This window comes from Mauremys mutica, chromosome 17 (genome assembly GCF_020497125.1).
Source record: "Mauremys mutica isolate MM-2020 ecotype Southern chromosome 17, ASM2049712v1, whole genome shotgun sequence".
Taxonomy (NCBI): Eukaryota; Metazoa; Chordata; order Testudines; family Geoemydidae; genus Mauremys; species Mauremys mutica.
In genome coordinates this window covers 9,455,362-9,476,483 of record NC_059088.1, presented here as the reverse complement: position 1 = coordinate 9,476,483, position 21,122 = coordinate 9,455,362, and the positions used below count along the sequence as shown (strand labels likewise).

The 21,122-nt window shown below is 52.1% G+C and overlaps 2 protein-coding genes across 2 annotated transcripts; both read right to left on the bottom strand.

Moving 5' to 3' along the window:
- Positions 1–2,929: 2,929 nt before the first annotated feature.
- On the bottom strand, positions 2,930–5,181 carry LOC123351365 (interferon-inducible GTPase 5-like). Its single transcript, XM_044990658.1, has 2 exons — positions 5,076–5,181; positions 2,930–4,124 (listed from the first exon to the last, which is right to left on the bottom strand). Exons 1-2 carry the CDS (start codon positions 5,119–5,121, stop codon positions 3,331–3,333), a joined length of 840 nt encoding a protein of 279 aa, XP_044846593.1. The 5' UTR covers positions 5,122–5,181; the 3' UTR covers positions 2,930–3,330.
- A 148-nt stretch (positions 5,182–5,329) lies between these two features.
- Positions 5,330–9,577, bottom strand: LOC123351920 (CD276 antigen-like). The gene is made up of 5 exons (XM_044991611.1): positions 9,510–9,577; positions 7,574–7,927; positions 6,474–6,821; positions 5,849–6,096; positions 5,330–5,416 (listed from the first exon to the last, which is right to left on the bottom strand). The coding sequence occupies exons 1-5, from the start codon at positions 9,556–9,558 to the stop codon at positions 5,330–5,332; spliced, it is 1,086 nt and encodes a 361-aa protein (XP_044847546.1). The 5' UTR covers positions 9,559–9,577.
- Between the last annotated feature and the right edge of the window lie 11,545 nt (positions 9,578–21,122).

Here is a 21,122-nt window from a genome sequence, read left to right as displayed (position 1 = left end):
TGGGGTGACCAGATCTGCACGCAGTATTCAAGATGTGGACGTACCATGGATTTATATAGGGGCAATATGATCTTTTCTCTCTTATTATCTTTCCCTTTCCTAATGATTCCCAACATTCTGTTCCCTTTTTTGACGGCTGCTGCCCATTGAATGGATGTTTCCAGAGAACTATCCACAGTAACTCCAAGATCTTTCTTGAGTGGTAACAGCTAATTCAGACCTCATAATTTTGTCTGTATAGCTGGGATAATGTTTTCCAATAGGCATTACTTTGCATTTCCTGTCCTTTATCAGTTTTGGAGCCTGAATACAAGAACTAATAACTTTAACTGGTAAATAAAATTCATGAAGCATATTTGCTCAATATCATTGTCCTTACCGCATCACACCAATCCCCTCAAACACCCTCATACTTTTTTTTCATTTATATGACCTTTTGGAAAATTATAAGCAAGCAAATATACACACTTTTAATTTGTGTATCTCATTTCTTATGAAAAAGTTATAAAGTCTAAAGTAGTGTTTCTCCTCAAACATTCTTCTGAAACATGGAATGACTAACAAATTAGAACACAAATTTGTTTTGGCACTATTTAAATAAAAAGAATAGCCAAAAAGCTTTTCAAGTGATAATTGGAAAGAAAATATTACAACAGCTTGGCCAACATAGGTTTCCCATCAGCTCCGACACATCTGAAGGTGTATTTCCAATATATAAAAAAATGACTTTTTCCAATGGCAATGTGTGTTCTTTTCTTATTAAGTTACTCAGTAACTAGAAATAACGTTGTAAACATTGTAATCTATTTATACGATGCATTTGCTATTTCTCCAGCACAAAAGAAAACAAATTTAAAAATTGAACTTTGAGCCTCTGGAAACTGTTCAGTTCTATTGCGTAATACCGGAATCCCGAGTCTGTATCTACAGTGATGTTAGAGGGGTTTCCTTTCACCCCCTCCCCTGGTTCTTGTCACGCAGACAGAAAGCAGAAGATCAGAAGTCCAAAGTGCAGGCAATGCCATGTTTATTGGAGTTAGTTCCAAGCAAACATGTCCAGAGCTCTACAGGCAGGCAGAGTCTGTAACCCAGTGTTCCCTTCCCAGCTTGGACACCGCAGAGCCCGGCCCATGTCTCTGTTCCCCATTTCCACCACCTCCTTCTTAGCAGACCCCGATATACCTGCAATGCACTCGCCTAGTTACGCCCCTTACAACAGGGGTAGGCAACCTATGGCACGGGGGCCGAAGGCGGCACGCGAGCTGATTTTCAGGGGCACTCGCACTGCCCGGGTCCTGGCCACAGTCCGGGGGGCTCTGCATTTGAATTTAGTTTTAAATGAAACTTCTTAAACATTTTTTGCTTTACATACACCAATAGTTTAGTTCTATATTTTCGACTTATAGAAAGAGACCTTCTAAAAACGTTAACATGTATGACTGGCACATGAAACCTTAAATTAGAGTCAATAAATGAAGACTCGGCACAGCACTTCCGAAAGGTTGCCGACTCCTGCCTTACAACTTATGGTCATGCTCCGTTCTCGGGGGTCGTATGCCTGGGGTCTTCGTCCCACCTCTTTTGTACCCCATGAGAGGGGTAAGGAGTGAGGTAGTTTTCAGGCCAAGGCCAAGCTTGTAGCGTTTCTTATGTCTGCGTCCCCCGCATCCACCATGACGATCCTAAAGGGTTGCTTGACCTTGGCTTGAGAAAGGAGCCAGGCAGCCTCCCAGCGTATGCTCATGTTACTCTCCCACCATGCCCTGTAACACGTTAGCTCCATCCCTTATCTCGTCCCATGATAGTAACAAACCCAGCTGGCCAGGCAGAAGCAAGACACATGGTGTCTTTGTTCACACATATTAGTAAGGATATAAAAGTATCAAAAAATCAAACCCCAAATTCTCTCTCAGGCTGACAAGCCAGCTATATACTAACAAGTGACCCAACTGGGCCATTCTTAACCGTGCCTGAAAGAAAATACAATCTGACACTAGACATCTTAAATGTTAAGAAAATTTGCCCTCTAAACACTGTCCTTTCTAGGGCACTCTCAGATACTAAGGAAGTTAGGCAAGAGACCTGTTCCCAGGCTGTAACAACCTGGTACAATTAAGAGCCCTCCAGGAACTGTGAAGAAGTCCCAGAGTCCATAGACTAATTTCAGAAAGCAAACATTTGTATTTGCTGATGGAGACACCGAGGTACAGACAATAACGTCCTCAGGTTTCCGTCAGGAGCGACTGAAAGGTCTCAGGGCAGCACCAAGGGTGACACTGGAAATAAAACTGCCCGGCTTTGTGGGGGAGACTCCTGGAGCTCAGCACTCGCTGGGTCCCTTCTCTGGGCCAAGGCTGGCCAGGCCCTGCCCTCCCCTGGCTCCCGTCCCACCAGCGGGGGAGCGAGGAGCTATTTCCCCACAGGAAGGGCTTTGAGTCCCCTCCGGTGCCGGGGCTGTGAGAGCTGCTTGGGAGGGCTAATGGGCACCCAGGCTCTCAGGGGGCATGTGGGAACCTCCTTACACCCGCTCTGCTCAGGGTGGAACGGACGGAGCCATGCAGACAGCTCTCAGCCACAGAGGCCAAAGCTGGGGAATTTACATTTCCCGGAGCAGGAGAGGTGGGGGCGGGGACAACCCTGTGCCTGCAGCAACTTCTCAGACCCCACCCAAGGCCTTCAGGGAGAGCAGGGAGCAGCGGTTCCTCTTCCTGTTTGCACTCCATTGCGAGACGAACCTGGGGTGGGGGAGGGGCAGGTGCCCGCCCTCTGTTAATAGTGCCCCTGCCAAGCAGGCATGTTTACATGGCTATTCTTAGCCTTGTGGAGCACGACCAAGTCAATTGACACGGGCACTAAGACCTGGTGCCTCAGGCCTTTTTTTTTTTTTTTTTTTGCTGTGTAATTTCTCCCTTCCCTCTGGACAGGGAAGATCAAACTGTTTTTGCTCCCGTAGGCTGCAGCTCTCTAGCAGAGCGAGTGTGGTCAAAGTGCCATGGCTGAATGTCTAGTGCCTTCCCGGTGTGTGCCAGCTGCGTGCACTGTCGGTGGAGGTGGATCCGGCTTTCTACGACAGGGTGATACAATTTCATGCATCACCCAGAGTTCAGAAAGTCTGGACACAGCTCCCCAAACCATCACACCAACCCCACCCAGAGCACCAGGGGAGCGGGGAAAGAACTGTGACTCCCTGGCCAGTGGAACTGTTAATAAATCGCAGGTTCCTGGCTTTGCTGGCAGAGGGACACAAAAATAGGACATGGGCCAAATAATCTGGTGGCGTAAATTGGAGCTACCCAAATAGAGAGTTTGGCCCCATATCTGCTCTGCCTCCTATAATGGCACTTTTATCTTTCGCAAAATGGGTAAGGAGCTCTTTGAGAGAGCCCACTGCAAAGCACTCGCCCTGTGACGGCGGAATTCCTCGGCTAACGTTCGCTGCAGGCGGGGGAAATCAAACTTGTCAGGGGCCCAGCTGGATATAAGGAAAACGTCGGTTTCTCCTCCCAGGTGCGATGTACAGTCCTCTCTGATCGTCTGCAGGGCGCTCTCCTCACGGCCGTTTCTTCTCCGTGCAGACGCCACGTCCAAGTCCACTTTGGAACGGACAAAGTAAAACATCTTCTCCAGCGATCGAATCTCCTCCACAAGTCTGGCGTCGGTGTGCGTGAAGCGCTCATGGGAGATGATAATGAACAAGTCATAATGGCTGACCTGACGCTGCCCAAGGAAAGTATCTAAGGGACAGTTCATTGTCCCGATCCCTGGCAGGTCCCATAGTGTCACGTTGGGGTGTTCGGGATATGCATAAGCCTGAGGCTCCACCATCATTTCTCCCAGCACCCCAGTCTCAGCAGCATCTGCATCATGTTCTTTCAGACCCCGGGTGGCATTGACAAAAGATGACTTTCCAGATCCCGTCTCTCCGACTACAGCAACTTTGAGCACTTCATTCTTGACTGCCTCACTGACCTCTTGCAGCGCAGAAGCCAGCCCCGGCGGGGTATTTGTTGCAACAGCAGCTTTCAGTTCTGCAATTTCTCCTTCAGAGAGCAGGTCGAAATCTCCCCAAACCACATCTGTAGCAGCTCTTCCCTGTTGTTCATGCTCCTGAACTGGCTGCCAGTCTTAAGGAAAGGGAACGACACATTTCAGTTATGGATAGATTCATTTCCACAGGCTGTATACAATCAAAACCAACAGCTACACTCAGCAGGGTCTCTCGTCAACAGGCAACAAGATTCTGATGACATTTAAGGAGGCTGCTTTTGTCACATGCCAGAGCTCCAGCTCATTATGAGCCTGATTCAGCAAAGCTCTCGAATCTTTACTGAATTCTCTAGAAGTTCTGGACTTTTGGAGCCTGGTGGTTCTTTCACCAGGCCTGGCACATTTGTGCCCCTTCCCACCCCACAAAGAGAAACAATTGTCAAGGGCCCCCAACCCAACCTCAGAAAGGCCCCTTGGTGTAGAAAATTATCCAATGTTAAGCAGTGGAACTGCAGCAGATTATAGAGGTCTCAGCCTTTATATAAAAGACAGCAAAATACTGACACCGGGGCCAAATTTTACTCTCTTAAATTCTTAATTTCCAAGATTTTCCAGGGGTCGAATTAGCCTCTGGACTCCTGGAAGGCTGTTTGTTTTTTAAATAGCAATATCCAGGAGACCCCAAATACTCAATTCTCCCCCTCCCCAATGACTGGATGCTGGAACTATCCCTGCCTGTCACTTAAATCAGTTCTGCTTTCACTCAAAGTCAATAGGAGTTAGGTTCCAAAGTGCCTCGGGCATCCTTGAAAATGGGACTCAGGCTCCTAAGTCACTTTGGCACTTCTGAAAATTTTAACTATGATCTCCTGACTTGCCCTCCCGAGGATGCGGACGTGCCCGGGGCCAGATCCTCAGTGACTGGATTTGGCCCATTGTCCCCTATCTTCTACCAGCTTGAACAATTCCTGAGCCTAATAAGCAAGTGGTTTTGTCCTGTCTTAATTCAGCTAAACATCAAGTGCTGCTAATGCCACAGGCTGATTTGGTTATAAACCCCCAAAGCATGAAAAAACATGGTATTTTACCCAAGGAGCTGGAAGACTGTGTGTCACCATGAGAACCTGGTCTCATGACTCGAGAGCCTCCAGGGCATCTGGTGGTAACCTCTCCATCGGGCTGTGAGTTCGAGTCTGTCTCCTACAAAAGATTCACATTTGGGGAGATGAAAGAAAATCTGTGTTAGGAGCTATGGATCCGCAGCACACAACACATGAATAGCTTGGCACTGTAGACAGGGGACTCTTTAAGTGACACCTTGTTACAGCACCAGAGCTCTATCCTAGCTACCTTTGTGTATTTCACTCTCCTTCCATGACCTAAATGCATCACATGTGACGTAGCTGGTGCTTGGTAGGTGCTGGATTATCTGGTCAGGAACAAGGAGCACAATTCCAACTGAAAGGCTCTTCCAGAGGGGTTTGCTGTATGCTGCAACAGTGGGAGCTGAACCCAGCTTGGCAAAGCTTGACCTGCTGCCTTAACCACGACGCCAGCCTTCCCCCTGCAGGCTCAGCTTTTCCTACTACGTGCTGTGCTTTGTGCCTCCTGCTGCAGCTCAACTTTTGCAATTCTCCCCCATATCCCGCCATCATCCCCCAGGACATGCGTCTCCTGGCTGCTGCTGCTCCATCACTAACAATACCAATAACAAAACCAACCAGGAAACAATGCCACAGTTTAAAGCAAAACCAGATATTTGTAACAATCCCCAGAATCCCCCTAGTCACCCAGAAACCCAACCCCAGAATCCCCCCAGCACATGCAAACAGGAAGGAAACAAAAATGTCTTGAGCCTCACCGGGCAGGAGCTGGCCGGTGGTGCCAGGAACGTGTTTGGATTTGCTGACTCACTGGCTGTCAACGGGTTTGACTCAGACTGGTCACTGCCCGCCTGCTGGTTCCATTGGGAGCAAAACTGAGAAGTCCTGAATCTCCGCAGCAAGGAAGGACAGTGCTCAATGATAATATACAGTATAATTATTGATAATGCAGCTAAACACAAGACGACACAGAACGCAACTGCTGATGGCCAGTCGCTCACAAAGCCTGTAAAAGACAAACAGAAAACAAAATAAAAACTCTCGGGGATGCTATTAGCACATTCTCAGCCCTTCCCTTCCCATCCCTTGTGCAGCCTAACAACTGCTTCGTTTTTCCCCTTCTGCTGCACATTAAGCCGCAGCTTTCGTTGAGGTATCCGCAAGGCCTCTTCCTTGTGTGGCTATGGTGGGGGTCAGAAGCCAGCAATGCACGGATGGTCCATATTGACCTTAGGGGGAAGCAGGGACACCCTGGACCAGCTCTATGGAGGTAGAACCTGCCGAGGCTGGGGATAGGTTAAGGTCACATCGAGGGAGATACCTCAAGTGCTTTTCCCAAGTGTAGGAAACCCCTCGGGGCTTGTACAATACGCTGTCCCGTACCTTTGACTGTAACTTGCATCCGCACCGAAAACCGCCCCAGTTCCGGCTGGACGTGGCAGATGTAGAATCCCTCATCCCGGCTGCAAACTCTCCTTAGCGTCAGGGACGCATTTCCCTGAGGGAACCTCTCCGGGTGGAGCTGTGTTCTGCCCTTGTAAGCGACACCTTGTCTCTGCAACGTGTCCATCCCGTTACAATAGCTGTGAACCAGGAGATCCGGCCCCTCGGCTTCTTCCTTCGTCCAGGTGACGTTCAACGGCTGGAGGTTTAATCCGCATTCAAAGGGGCAGCTCAGGGTGATGTCCTGCCCCAGCCGAGCTACGATGGGAGACTCCATTTCACTCTCCCCTGAACGGGAAACAAGGCTCAGAATTACTCACCCCAGCTCCAGAGGCAACTTTTTGTCACATTTTTCATTCTGTTTTATAGAAACCAACCAGCAATAGTAACACAAACAAACATGCCACACTCGTAACATGCACACAACACAACAGACACCCAGCACACCCACTACTTCACAACACTCCCAACCCACCACACTTACATGACACACACGCACAACGCACACACAGCACATGCACAACCACACACAAAGACCTTCCACGTTACCGAGAAGACTAACAGCGTTACACTACTTAGCATTTTCTGTGCAGTAAAAAGTTTGCACCCACCGACCATTTCCTTCAAAATTCTCATGCACAGAAAGGCCAAAAACCTCACCAGCCCTCTGCTTGGGGTGTCAGTGGGATCTGAACCCATGACCCTTAGAACTAAAGGACTCATTTCTGTCCCATGAGCTAAAGGAATAACTCCAAGACCTGACACCACTAGTAGGCTATTATCTCTTTAGGTGATACAGCTGCTAGTGGCAGACAAAGGTGAGCGCTGAGCTTGTGTGGGCTAAACCTATGTGGGAAAACATAACGTGACACGGTGAGTGAAAGTCAAGGCAAAGCACTGCTGGCGCAGACGTGGCCTGTGTCTGCCCTGGGGGATTGTAGCACTTTAACCAGACCTGGCTCTGCTGGGTGATCACATTGTACACAGGGAGTGACTGCGTCTCAGACGCTCTGACAGGGACACAGGCAGAGAAAACCTACTTAGCACGGCCAGGGAAATCTTCTGGGTCGAGGTTCCCAGCTCAGAGGTGACGTAGCAGAGGTAGGAGCCCTCGTCCTGGAAGCACACAGCCCTGAGTCGCAGGGACGCATTTCCTGTGTGGATTCCCTCTGGGTCCAGCTGTGTCCGGTCCCGGTAAACCTTGTCCTGTCCCTGCCACAGGTCCCTCTGCCCATAGTAGCTGTGAACCAGGAGAGCTGCGCCCTCGGCTCTCTGCATCTTCCAGGTGATGTTCAGTCGATGGAGTTTTACCCCCGGTATGTGGTGGAAGGTGCAGCCCAGAGTGACGTCCTCGCCATACTGAGCTGTGATGGACGCCTGTGCTCCAGCGACTCCTTAAAGGGAAGCAAAGGTTGGTGGGGGAGCCTTTGAACCCATATTTCCTCTCCCTCCCCAAGTATTTGCACAGACTAGCTGAAGAGCCTGTCGCCGTCGGACATGTGCATCCGTAACAGGTGCACCCCATCCCCACAGACCCACGGCCAGTGCACGGTTACTGATTAGTAACAAAAGGCATCAGGGCACTGCCACGTACAATTCCTCCCTTAACCCCGCTGGGCTGGAGGAGTTCCCTTGTGCACACAGCTATCCCAGCCAGTCTGGGCTTTTATTGATCGGCTTGTTGCGCTCACAGGGGATGGTTTTACACACTATGCTATGGGCCTGGCCACACGAGAAGAGCTTTGCTGGGATAGGAAACGGGCAAAGTGCTCCTAGCGCAGACAGGGCCTGCGTCTACACTAGCGGGCTGTAGACGTGAGCTAGACCCAGTGTAGGGGGTATAAGGAGCCGTGGAGCCACAGCAGGACAAGTGGCGGCAGCAGAGGCCTGGCGTAGCCCTGCTGAGTATGTGCCCACTGGCTGCAGCTGCTGCTGCTGTTTGTGCTACTGCATTTACACTGCTCTCTATACTCACCGCAGCGATCCCTGAACTATGGTGAGCTGGGGAATCGGACCCCTAGTTCACAGTGTAGACAGAGCCTGTGCTGGCAGAAGTGTGTAGTGTTGACATGGCTGCAGCTGCAGCGGTATGAAGGGGTTTTAAACCAGTACAGCTAGTTCTGTATATGAAGGGGAACACGCTAGACCAGTGGTTTTAAAACTATTTTTCTGGGGACCCAGTTGAAGAAAATTGTTGATGCCCGCGACCCAACGGAGCTGGGGGTGAGGGGTTCGGGGTGTGGGAGGGGCACAGGGCTGGGGCAGAGGGTTGGAGTGTGGGGATGAGGACTACGGGGTGGGGCTGGGAATGAGGGGTTCAGGGTGTGGGAGGGAGCTCAGGGCTGTGGCATGGAGTTGGGTGTAAGAGGGGGTCAGGCCTCTGGGCTGGTGGTGCAGGCTCTGGGCTGGAGCATTAACAGAGGTTTGGGGAGGCTTAATCTTCCCCGGCCTCCATCACCCACTGCCCATGACCGTACCCTTCTAGAACGTAAATGTAGCTTGTACTCCGCTTTGAGGCGCCAGTTGAAACAAATTAGCTAAACACATAATTTTAGACCCTCTGCAGATTGTACAGTTGTTTTCAAATTGTATTTTTAATTACATCCGTCAACTTAAAATTCATATGAAAATAAAATCTGGATTATCTCCTGATTGTTCTAAACTTACATATAAACTTAAAATGTGGCTTACTTGGGGTTGGTATCTATATTTTTTCTTTCTTGTAGAAAGATTTAGATACAATGCGCCTGTCAGCCAATTTCTAACTTATTAGCTGCAAAAAAACTAGAGTTTTCAGGTGCCTTGAAATCACGGTTAAAATTGGTCCCTGCCCCCCAAAAATCTGAAGCGGCGCCACTGGGACAGACGGGGGGGGACCAGTTAAAAAAAGGAGGGGGGACCCAGTATGGAAATGGACCATTAAAGTGACACCAGATCACACTCTAGAAGCAGGAGAGTGAAGCGGGAAGTACCTACCATAGAGAGTCCACAGAGCCATCAAATGCAGCCACCAGCCAGGGCTCATTCCCACCCTGCCTCTGACCTTTTTGCAGCTGCAAGCGAAGGAGAGAAAATGCTCCGATTAGCTGCATTCCAGACGCCAGCCCCTGGGAACCACATTCACACTGGCCCTGCAGCCCCGGGATCCCTGCAGCCCCACTCACCCCGGCGCAAACCGGGAGTCACTCCGCTGAAGGCAGCTTAACTGGGCCTGATTCTCAGTGACGTCCTGGCTCCTCCACCGGGGTCGTGCAGTGAGCAGAGGTTTGTAAAGGGGACTCAGTGTGAATGAGAATCAGCATGAACCACTTTACACCAGGGTAAGTGGCATTTGCATGCAAAAGGGGCTGGATCCCAGCTGGGGTCCATCGGCCGTAGCTCCACTGGAGTCAATGGGGCCAGATCAGGGGTGGGCAAACTATGGCCTGTGGGCTGGATCTGGCCTACGAGCCGTTTTAAGCCGGCCCTCGAGCTCCTGCTGGGGCACAGGGTCAGGGGCTGCACCACATGGCTCCCGGAAGCAGCGGCATGGCCCCTCTCTGACTCCTACGTGCTCCAATGGGCCCTGCAGGAATGGTGCCCATGGATGAGGCAGCGTGCAGAGCCGTCTGGCTGTGCCTCCGCATAGGAGCCAGAGAAGGGACATGCCGCTGCTTCTGGGAGCTGCTTGCAGTAAGTGCCGCTCGGAGCCTGTACCCCTGAGCCTCTCCCCATGTCCCAATCCCCTGCCCCAGCTCTGACCCCTCTCCTGCCCTCCAAACCCCTCAATCCCAGCCCAGAGCACCCTCCTGCACCCCAAACTCCTCATCCCCAGCCCCACCCCAGAGCCAGCACCCACCAGTCGAAGCCCCCACCTTCCCCCTGCATCCGACTCCCCCGCCCCAGTCCGAAGCCCCCTCCCGCGCCCTGAACTCCTCATTTCTGGCCCCACCCTGGAGCCCGCACCCCCAACCTGAGCCCTCACCTCTCCCACGCCCCAACCCCAATTTTGTGAGCATTCATGGCCCGCCATACAATTCCTCTTCCCCGATGTGGCCCTCGGCCCAAAAAGTTTGCCCATCCCTGATCTAGAAGCTATTTTCAAGGATCCCTTCAGAGCAACCATTTTCACTCAGCTGTGCCTTCAGCTTACAGACGCGAAGAAGCTGCTAAAAGGGCACCGAGAACCAATCTCACCAACCCACCCTGCAGCAGAAAATCTCTGACCTTCCACCCCTGAGCGCTGCCATTCCTGGGAGCTTCTCTGGGAAGTTAAAGATATGGGGTGAGTGATGCTTTCGTGTTTCAGCCGCCTCTGTCTCGCTCCCTCTGTCTCGCTCCCTGTAAGTCTGGGGTGAAGTAACAGGGAAAGTGAAAGTGCCACACAACTCACTGAACCAACACACAGCGCAGTTCATGTCTAATTTCCGTGAGCTCCACCCAGCCACTTTCCAACTGATTTTAGGGGTTTTGATCAGTGTCTGTGAGACCCGCATCGCCCCAGGGAGCAGAACACGATGGGCCCCCCCCCCACCCCCCACCTCACGCTGCCCTCACCCCGATCCCTGCCCTCAAACCAAATCTTCCCTGCAGGAGCACCCGCCCCTCCCGCCCCCGCTAGCCCGGGTGAGCGGCCGGCTGCTGCAGGTGTGGATGCGGCTCACGGGTCGGATCCACGTTTGTATCCGCGCAGGGCTCGAAATACACAAATCACCCCCGTGCTGTGGGGGCCTGGCCAGGCACGTGCCCCTCCATGCCTGCTCCCAGGCAGTCCGGGCAGGGGGGATCCTCCTACCCCCCTCGCCACGGGAAACCGCCCACAGGGCAAATCTCCACCGCACACCAGCTCCCCCACCCGAGACGAGACTTACAGGCAGCTGCAGCCTGGAGCCTGCTCACCCCCCCCCCAGGGGACACATGGCGGCTGTGTCTAGTGAGGGGACACGTCCCCCCCCATTTCTCCGGATGCATCCAACACGGATGCCCAGAAGTGAGGAGGCAACGCTCCCCCAGGGGTGGCTCTCACAGTCATCCCCCCCATCCCACTCCCCCACCCCCCTTCTCCTCCTCCTCCCCCTGCCCCATTTCACTCCCCCATCCCCCCTTCTCCTCCCCCTGCCCCATCCCACTCCCCATTCCCCCTTCTCCTCCCCCTGCCCCATTTCACTCCCCCATCCCCCCTTCTCCTACCCCTGCCCCATCCCACTCCCCCATCCCCTCCTCCTCCTCCTCCCCCTGCCCCATCCCACTCCCCATCCCCCCTTCTCTTCCCCCCGCCCCATCCCTCTGCCTCCCCCACTGCCTCGCCCTGCCCCCACATAGGCACTCACCCCGGTACAGAAGCAGCACCCAGCAGGGAGCATCCCGGAGCTGCCAGCCCAGCTGGGGAGTGTCACCGCGTGAGCTGCCACAGCGTGGGAAGGACAGAACCTGCCACCCACCCGGACAGGCCACTGCTTGGCACTCACAGAAATCAGGGGGAGGGAGCAGTGGGGGGGGGCTATGCCCCCCAAACTACGCCCATGCCTCCCCCCCTTACATCCCTACAGGGTGTCCCTGTGGGTGGGAGCTCCTCCCCAGCCACAGGGGCTGCTTTGCCCTCCCTGCCTGGGGTAGTGAACTAAACTGCTCCCGCAGGCGTGTGCTACTGGTAGCAGTAACTGGTCGCCAATGGACTGTAAGAAACTGCTATTGTCTAAAACTGCTACCAGATGTAGCAAACGCCCACCAGCAGCAGTGTCGTGCAGTATAGTGTGTGAAATTGCTACGTGTAGAAAGGTGCTGTCTGTAGCAGGTATTGCTCCGTAGAGATTGGAAGCAGCTGCTGTTGTAAAGAACTGCTCCTTGATGCAGCAGCCTAAACCTCCCTTGCTGCAATTTAAGCCCATTGCTTCTTGTCCTGCCCTGAGAGGTTAAGGAGAACAATTCTTCTCCCTCTTCCATGTAACAACCTTTTACATACTTGAAAACCGTTATCATGCGTCAATCTTCCCTCCTAGGTCATGTTTTCGAGACCTTTAACCTTTTTTTTTTCTTTTTTTCTGCTCTTCTCTGGACTTTCTCCAAGTTGTCCACATCTTTCCTGAAATGTGGTGCTGAGAACTGGACACAACCCTCCAGCTGAGGCCTAATCAGCATGGAGCAGAGCGGAAGAATCACTTCCTGTGTCTTGCTCACAACACTCCTGCTAATACAGCCCGGAATGGTGTTCAGTTTTTTTGCAGTGGCGTTACACGGTTGACTCATACTTCGCTTGTGATCCAGTCTGACCCCCCAATCCCTTTCCGCACTGCTCCTTCCTAGGCAGCCATTGCCCATTTTGTCTGTGTGCATCTGATTGTCCCTTCCTAAGTGCAGCACTTTGCATTTGTCCTTATTGAATTTCATCCTATTTACTTCAGACCATTTCTCCAGTTTGTTCAGATCATTTTGAATTTTTATCTTATCCTCCCAAGCTCTTGCAACTCTTCCCAGCTTAGTATCGTTCACAGACTTTATCAGTGTACTCTCTATGCCATTATCTAAATCATTAAGATTTTGAATAGAAACATATCCAGAATTGATCCCTGCGGGACCCCACTCGTTATGCCCTTCCAGCCTGACTGTGAACCACTGACAACTATTCTCTGGGAACGATTTTCCAACCAGTTTTTCATCCACCTAGGTTGTATTTCCCTGGTTTGTTTATGAGAAGGTCCTGGGAGACAGTATCAAAAACTTTACTAACAGCAAGATAGACCGTGTCGACCACTTCCCCCGCATCCACAAGGCTTGTTACCCTGTCAAGGAAGCTATCAGGTTGGTTTGACACAATTAGTTCTTGACAAACCCAGGCTGGCTGTTACTTATCACTTTATTTTCTTCTAGGTGTTTGCAAACTGATTGTTTGATTATTTGCTCCATTATCTTTCCAGGTGCACCCGCTAAACTGACTGGTCTGTAATTCCCCGGGGTGTCCTTATTTCCTTTTTTATAGATGGGCACTAGATTTGCCCTTTTCCAGTCTTCTGGAATCTCTCCCGTCTTCCATGACTTTTCAAAGATAATCGCTAATGGCTCGGATATCTCCTGTCAGCTCCTTGAGTATTCTAGGACACATTTCATCAGGCCCTGGTGACTTGAAGACATCTAACTTGTCTAAGTAATATTTAACTTGTTCTTTTCCTATTTTTGCCTCTGATCCTACCTCATTTTCACTGGCATTCATTATATTAGGCGTTACCTTTTGATGGACTTGTTTGTGTTTTCAGCCAATCCATTGGTTCGTGCATGGTATGGGCTGGTGAAGCTATGCTGTATTCCCAATTTTTTGCAATGTCTAGGTTATAGTGAAAAAAAAATGTTATGCCAGGTTTGGTGGGTGAAAAGAGACGAAATAATAAAATGTTACAGTAACCCGGACGGGGTGCCCAGCAGTAATCCTTGCCAAAGGAGAGTGGGAGTTCATGGAAACTTGTCAGCAAAAATGCCCATAAAGAAAAACTCCCTAGGGCAATGAAGCCCATGTTCACTGTCAACTATCTGTGATCTGGAAGTGTGGTTGACGACATGGTCAGAAACAACCTCAGAAAAAAAGTGTTTACCTCATTATTGAAATCTGGCCCACGATCTGTCAGTACAAGCTGTGGACAGCCAAGTCACTGTATAATTTCATACATTTTTTTTTGACACCTCAGATGCCAACTTATTTCGAAGTGGAAATGCTTCAACCCATCTTGTAAGCTAGTCTGTGGCTGCTGGTATATCCCTCCTTTGATGCCGGGAATGGCCCTGTTAAATTCATTCCCACCATTCAAAGGGCCGACTGACCTGTATGCAAGGGAACCGGTTGGAGTCATACTTGGGATTTCTCATATTTCATATTCTCGATAAGCCCAGGAAAAGTATGAGGGTGGACTAAGATTCATTCAGGTGTTTAGGCAGAACTGGCCATACTGCACCCTAAAGGCTCAGGAACAAAGAGGCGCAAGAACAAAATATCATTTATTTATTAAAATGTCTTGACTTGACTTCCGGGTGTATAACTCATGTTTTAAAAAATCCTGTGGTTGCCAAAGTATCTTGGGATCGTCGATGTGTGTTCATTGTGTTCTGAAGGCCAAAACTATGAATGGGTTCAACGAAGAATTAGATCAGTCCCTCAGGATAGGTGCATCAGCTGTTAGCCAAGATAATCAGAACTCCATGTTCTGTGTGTTCCTAAACCGTCCTCTGACTGCCAGATGTTGGGAGTGGACAATGGGATGGTTCACTCAGTGGTTGCCTGTTCTGTTCATTTCCTTATAAGCACCTGGCACTGGCTGCTGTCAGAAGACAGGATACTGGACCAGACGGACTGTTTGTCTGACCTACTACAGCAGCTATAATGTTCTGCAAAAATTGCAATCGATTTTTGCCTTTGAGAAAGACGATACAGGAGATCGAATCCGGCCTTTAGTGACTATTTGAGAATCAAGTTCTACACACAAGAAATGGCATGTGGAAAAACACTAAGGGCTGGACCGAGAGGCCAAATCACAGCTGCAAAAATGCACTCCCCATCGGTGGATTGACTCAGAACAAAGGTTTGACACTAGGCCAGAAATTCAGTCAGGCTGGAAGTTAGATGATCCGGCAGGATAAACAGCTGCTCTAAAAATAAGAAAAAAATAGAATTAAAAGTTCAGGGAGTTCAGGGAATCCCAGCAGCAGATAAGACAACTTGGGAAACTGGGAGCTCCCAGGAAGCGGAAGAATCATGTCTGGCAAAAGCCACAAGGGCCAAAATCTGATCCCAGCCTGGTGTAAATCGGGAGTAAGTTAGGTTAGGATGGGGGAGGGACACTGCCGTGGGGGGGGTGCTCTAGGCGGGGTCTCTATGGTTAGGGTGGAGGAGGGGCACTGTAGTATGTGGGACACTCTAGGCGGGGACTCTATGGTCAGGATGGGGGGGGTCAGTGCAGTGGGGGGACACTCTAGGCAGGGACTCTATGGTCAGGATGGGGGTGGCACTGAAGTGGGGGGGTGCTCTAGGCGGGGACTCTATGGTCAGGATGGGGGGGTCAGTGCAGTGGTGGGACACTCTAGGCAGGGACTCTATGGTCAGGATGGGGGGGGTCAGTGCAGTGGGGGGGTGCTCTAGTTGGGGACTCTATGGTCAGGATGGGGGGGTCAGTGCAGTGGGGGGGTACTCGAGGCAGGGACTCTATGGTCAGGATGGGGGGGTCAGTGCAGTGGGGGGGTACTCTAGGCGGGGACTCTATGGTCAGGATGGGGGGGGTCAGTGCAGTGGGGGGTGCTCTAGTCAGAGTCTTTGTGGTTAAGGGAGGAGAAGGACACTGCACAGGGTTGCCAGGCGTCCGGTTTTCGACCAGAACGTCCAGTCGAAAAGGGACCCTGGCAGCCCCAGCCAGCACCACTGACCGGGCCACTGAAAATCCGGTTGGTGGCGCAGCGGAGCTAAGGCAGGCTCCCTACCTGCCCTGGCTCTGCGTGGCTCCCGGAAGCAGCAGCCTGTCCCCCCTCCTGCTCTTAGGCAAAGGGAAAGTTAAGGGGCTCCGCACGCTGCCCCCGGGCCACGCCTCAGGCACCAGCTCCACAGCTCCCATTGGCCGGGAACCACAGCCAATGGGAGCTGTGGGGGCGGCACATGTGGATGGGGCAGTGCGCAGAGCCGCCTGGTTGTGCCTCTGCATAGGAACCAGAGAGGGGACATACTTCTGCTTCTGGGAGCCACCTGAGGTAAGCGCCGCCTGGAGCCTGCACCCATCATCCTCTCCCACACCCCAACCCCCTGCCCCAGCCCTGATCCCCCTCTGAAGCCCTTGCCCCCAGCCTCCTGCACCCCAAATCCCTCATCCCCAGCCCAACCCCAGAGCCCGCACCCCCAGCCAGAGCCCTCACCCCCTCCCCCCAATCCAGAGCCCTTGCCTGAACTCTGAATCCCTCAGCCCATCTTGAGCCCCCTCCCGCACCCCATATCCCTCATCCCCAACCCCACACCAGAGCCCGCACCCCCACCAGGAACCCTCACCCTCCCATACCCCAACCCCCTGCCTCAGCCAGAGCCCGCTCCTGCACCCTGAACCCCTCATTTCTGGCCCCACTCCAGAACCCGCACCCCCATCCCAGAGCCCGTACCCCCTCCCACACCCTAACCTTCTGCCTCAGCCTAAGGGGCTCACTTTAGGGGTGGGGTCTCTATGGTTATGGTGGCAGTGGGACACTGTCGTGTGTGGGGCACTCTAGGTGGGGTCTCTATGGATTCGTGGCAGGGAGGGAAGATTGGGGAGGGAAGCTTACTGCAGCAGGGGAGGATAATTCCCCACAGTGCCCCACCCCTCTGAGTGTCCCATAGCACCCTGCCCCCATAGATCCAGGCTCCGTTCTTCCCTGCTGTGTTTAGATCAGCGCCTCAGCCCGGTCAAAGCCGCCTGGCTCCCTCTTTTTGAATGATACATTTTGTGGTACAGGATCGCCACGGTAGTGTCTCTGGTGAAGACACTGGTGAAAACACTGTAAGCTAGCTGGAGAGAGCTCTCCCGTCGGCTTGATAACTCCGTCACTGCAAGACTGATGTTGACAGGAGACGCTCTCCCTCCAACGTAGCGCTGGCTAAACAGGGTAGGTTAAGGTCAGCATCACTATGTTGCTCGGGGGTGGATTTTTCGCAGCCCGGAGCGAGGTACTTATCCTGCAGTGAGTATGTAGTGTAGGCCAAGCCAGAGGCAGAGCTGAACAGGGAGAGAAGGAGCGTGGTTTACTGAAGCTGGCGGGAGAGTAATCAGGATTCAGGAAGAAGTGGGTATTTCACCCACGAAAGCTCATGCTGCAAAACGTCTGTTAGTCTATAAGGTGCCACAGGATTCTTTGCTGCTTTTACAGGATTCAGGAGACACTTGTCCCCTGCAGGTTTCTGGCTGACATACCAACCTAGGCTCAGGTGCCAGGATAAAATGGCCTTTGGGTGCTTTCATGCTGTTTCTGCTCGGAGCAGGGCCGCCCAGAGGGGGGGGGCAAGAGGGGCAATTTGCCCCAGGCCCCGAGCCCCACGGGGGCCCCCACCAGAGTTTTTCGGGGGCCCTGGAGCGGGGTCCTTCACTCGCTCCGGGGTGCCCGGCAAACTCTTGCGGGGCTGGGCGCAGGAGCTTCTGCTCCGGGGCGGAAGGACCCCCGGCCGGCGAATTACCGCTGAAGACGGAGCGGGACCCGCCGCCGAAGTTCAGCCCGGTCTTCAGCGGTAATTCGGCGGCGGGGGGCCCTTCCGTTCCGGGACCCGCCGCCGAAGTGCCCCGAAGACCCACGGCGGGGCCCCCCTCCGCCGAATTACCGCCGAAGATCGGGCTGCGCGTCGGCGGCGGGTCCCGCTTCGGCGGTAATTCGGCGGCGGGGGGGCCCCCGCCGCGGGGCTTCGGGGCACTTCGGCGGCGGGTCCCGGAACGGAAGGGCCCCCCGCTGCCGAAGACCCCGGGCCCCCGGAATCCTCTGGGTGGCCCTGGCTCGGAGAAGTGGTGAGCGACTCTCATGGTAACGGAAAGCCTTCGCTTTAGGCAGGGGCAGCTCCAGGCACCAGCACGCCAAGCGTGTGCTTGGGGCGGCAAGCCACAGGGGGCGCTCTGCCAGTCGCTGCGAGGGCGGCAGGCAGGCTGCCTTCGGCGGCTTGCCTGCGGAGGGTCCGCTGGTCCCGCGGCTTCGGTGGACCTCCCGCAGGCGGGCCGCCGAATCTGCGGGACCGGGGACCTCCCACAGGCAAGCCACCGAAGGCAGCCTGCCTGCTGTGCTTGGGGGGGCAAAATACCTAGAGCCGCCCCTGGCTTTAGGGCAATATTTACTTTCAGTCCCGTCCCCCCTGCACACACAAAAACACACACTCCATGTCTCCAAGCACAAAGATACCAATTCTTCCATGGATTTAGCTCCTGCCTCTCAAAGAGGTGGATTAAACTACACCCGCAGGAGAACCCCTCCTTACACTAAATATCATATTGCCTCTATATCAATCCATGGGATACCCACAGCTTGAATATGGCATGCAGATCTGGTTGCTCCATCTCAAAAAAGATATATTAATATTGGGAAAAGTGCAAAGAAGGGCACCAAAAATGATTAGGGGGATGGAACAGCTTCCATGTGAGGAGAGATTAAAAAGATTGAGACTGTTCATCTTGGAAGAGAGACGACTCGGGGGGTACGATAGAGGTCTATAAAACCCTGAAAGGCGCAGAGCAAGTAAATAAGCAAGTGTTATTTATCCCTTCACATAACACAAGAACCAGTCATCACCTGATGAAATTACTAGGCAGCAGGTTTAAAACAAACCAAAGGAAGTATTTCTTCACACAACGCACAGTCAACCTGTGGAACTCCTTGCCGGGGGATGTTGTGAAGGCCAGAAGGATAACTGGTTCAAAAAAGGAACTGGATAAGTTCCTGGAGGATAGGTCCATCAATGGCTATTAGCCAAGATGCTCAAGGATGCAACCCCAGGGTCTGGATGTCCCTCAGCCTCTGGCCACCAGAAGCTGAGTCAGGACAACAGGGGATGGATCACTCAATAATTGCCCTGTTCTGTCCATTCCCTCTGGGGCACCTGGCATTGGCCACTGTCCGAAGACAGGATGCTGGGCTGGATGGACCATTAGGGTTACTTCTGGTTGACTACAGTTGGAGTGATTGGAGACCCAGGCCCAATGATTGGCTATCTAATCTATCCCCATCCACCCCCCGTCCACCCCCTCTATCTATCTATCTAATCTATCCCCATCCGCCCCCCGTCCACCCCCTCTATCTATCTATCTATCTATCCCCCCACCCCCCCTCTATCCATCTATCCCCATCCACCCCCATCCACCCCCTCTATCCATCTATCCATCCCCAGACACCCCCTCTATCTATCTATCTATCTATCTATCTATCTATCTATCTATCTATCTACCTATCCCCATCCACCCTATCTATCTATCTATCCCCATCCACCCCCCATCCACCCCCTCTATCCATCTATCCATCCCCAGACACCCCCTCTATCTATCTATCTATCTATCTATCTATCTATCTATCTATCTATCTATCTATCTATCTATCTATCTATCTATCCCCAGACACCCCCTCTATCTATCCCCATCCACCCCATCTATCTATCTATCTCCAGACACCCCCTCTATCTATCTATCTATCTATCTATCTATCTATCTATCCCCATCCACCCCATCTATCTATCTATCTCCAGACACCCCCTCTATCTATCCCCATCCACCCCATCTATCTATCTATCTCCAGACACCCCCTCTATCTATCTATCTATCTATCTATCTATCTATCTATCTATCTATCTATCTATCTATCTATCTATCCCCAGACACCCCCTCTATCTATCTATCTATCTATCTATCTATCTATCTATCTATCTATCTATCTATCCCCAGACACCCCCTCTATCTATCTATCCATCTATCTATCTATCCCCAGACACCCCCTCTATCTATCTATCTATCTATCTATCTATCTATCTATCTATCTATCTATCTATCTCCGTACACCCCCTCTATCTATCTATCTATCTATCCCCTTCCACCCCATCTATCTATCCCCAGACACCCCCTCTATCTATCTATCTATCTATCTATCTATCTATCTATCTATCTATCTATCTATCTATCTATCTATCTATCTATCTATCCCCAGACACCCCCTCTGTCGATTGACACCAGCTGGGCTCTGTCTATATTTTACATACCTGCCTCCTTCTGGGTAATCCCAGAGCAGAGCAAGTGAGTGGAAGACACTAGTCCAGTCCCAGCTCTGATGGGGGCCCGGCCCAGTTGCTCCATGGGATGGTGCATGACGCCCCCTAGTGGTCACTGATGGAATAATCTGGGCCATGGGGGAGGGCTCTTTCCTACCTCCTCAATCAGGCCTGCGGGGATGGGGGGGTCGATCTAAGTTACGCAACTTTGGCTACGTGAATAAGGTAGCTGAAGTCGACGTACTTAGATTTCCTTACCGAGGTGTCTTCACTGTGGTAAGTCGACAGCTGATGCTCCCCCGTCAACTCCACCTACACTTCTTGCTCCGGTGGAGTGCCGGAGTCGATGAGAGAGCGCTCGGCAGTCGATTTATCCCGTCTAGACTAGCTGCGATAAATCGACCCCTGCTGGATCGAACGCTGCCCAGCGCATAATGTAGACATGCCCTCAGTGATCAATGGGCTCAGAAACAGGCAGGCCTGTGTCTGTTTTACACCCATCTCTCTAATGAGGCTGTAGATCATCACATTGTCTGTCCAAATGGCCAATCATGTCTGAATCCTGGGGTGGCCGTTTCCAATGGCCGGGAGTTCTGCAGGTTAACACCATCTCAACAGAAAACACTTCTCATTTATCCTCTTTAAATCTAAGGTGTTAAAGGGGCAGCCCCGGAGGATTAGGGGATCATCCACATTATCCGTGGTGGGTGAGTCTCTCTTGATCCTAGAGGGCTCTCTCGCTTCCTCCCACCCTCTCAGTGGGATGATTTACTGTAGCCCCAATGTAACCCGGATCCAAACCAGTGTGTGGCTTTTGCTCCCTCTCGTGGCTGGCTCCTGTAAAGTGGTTTAGGGAGCTGTGATGTTGCACAGCTATAGATGCGTCT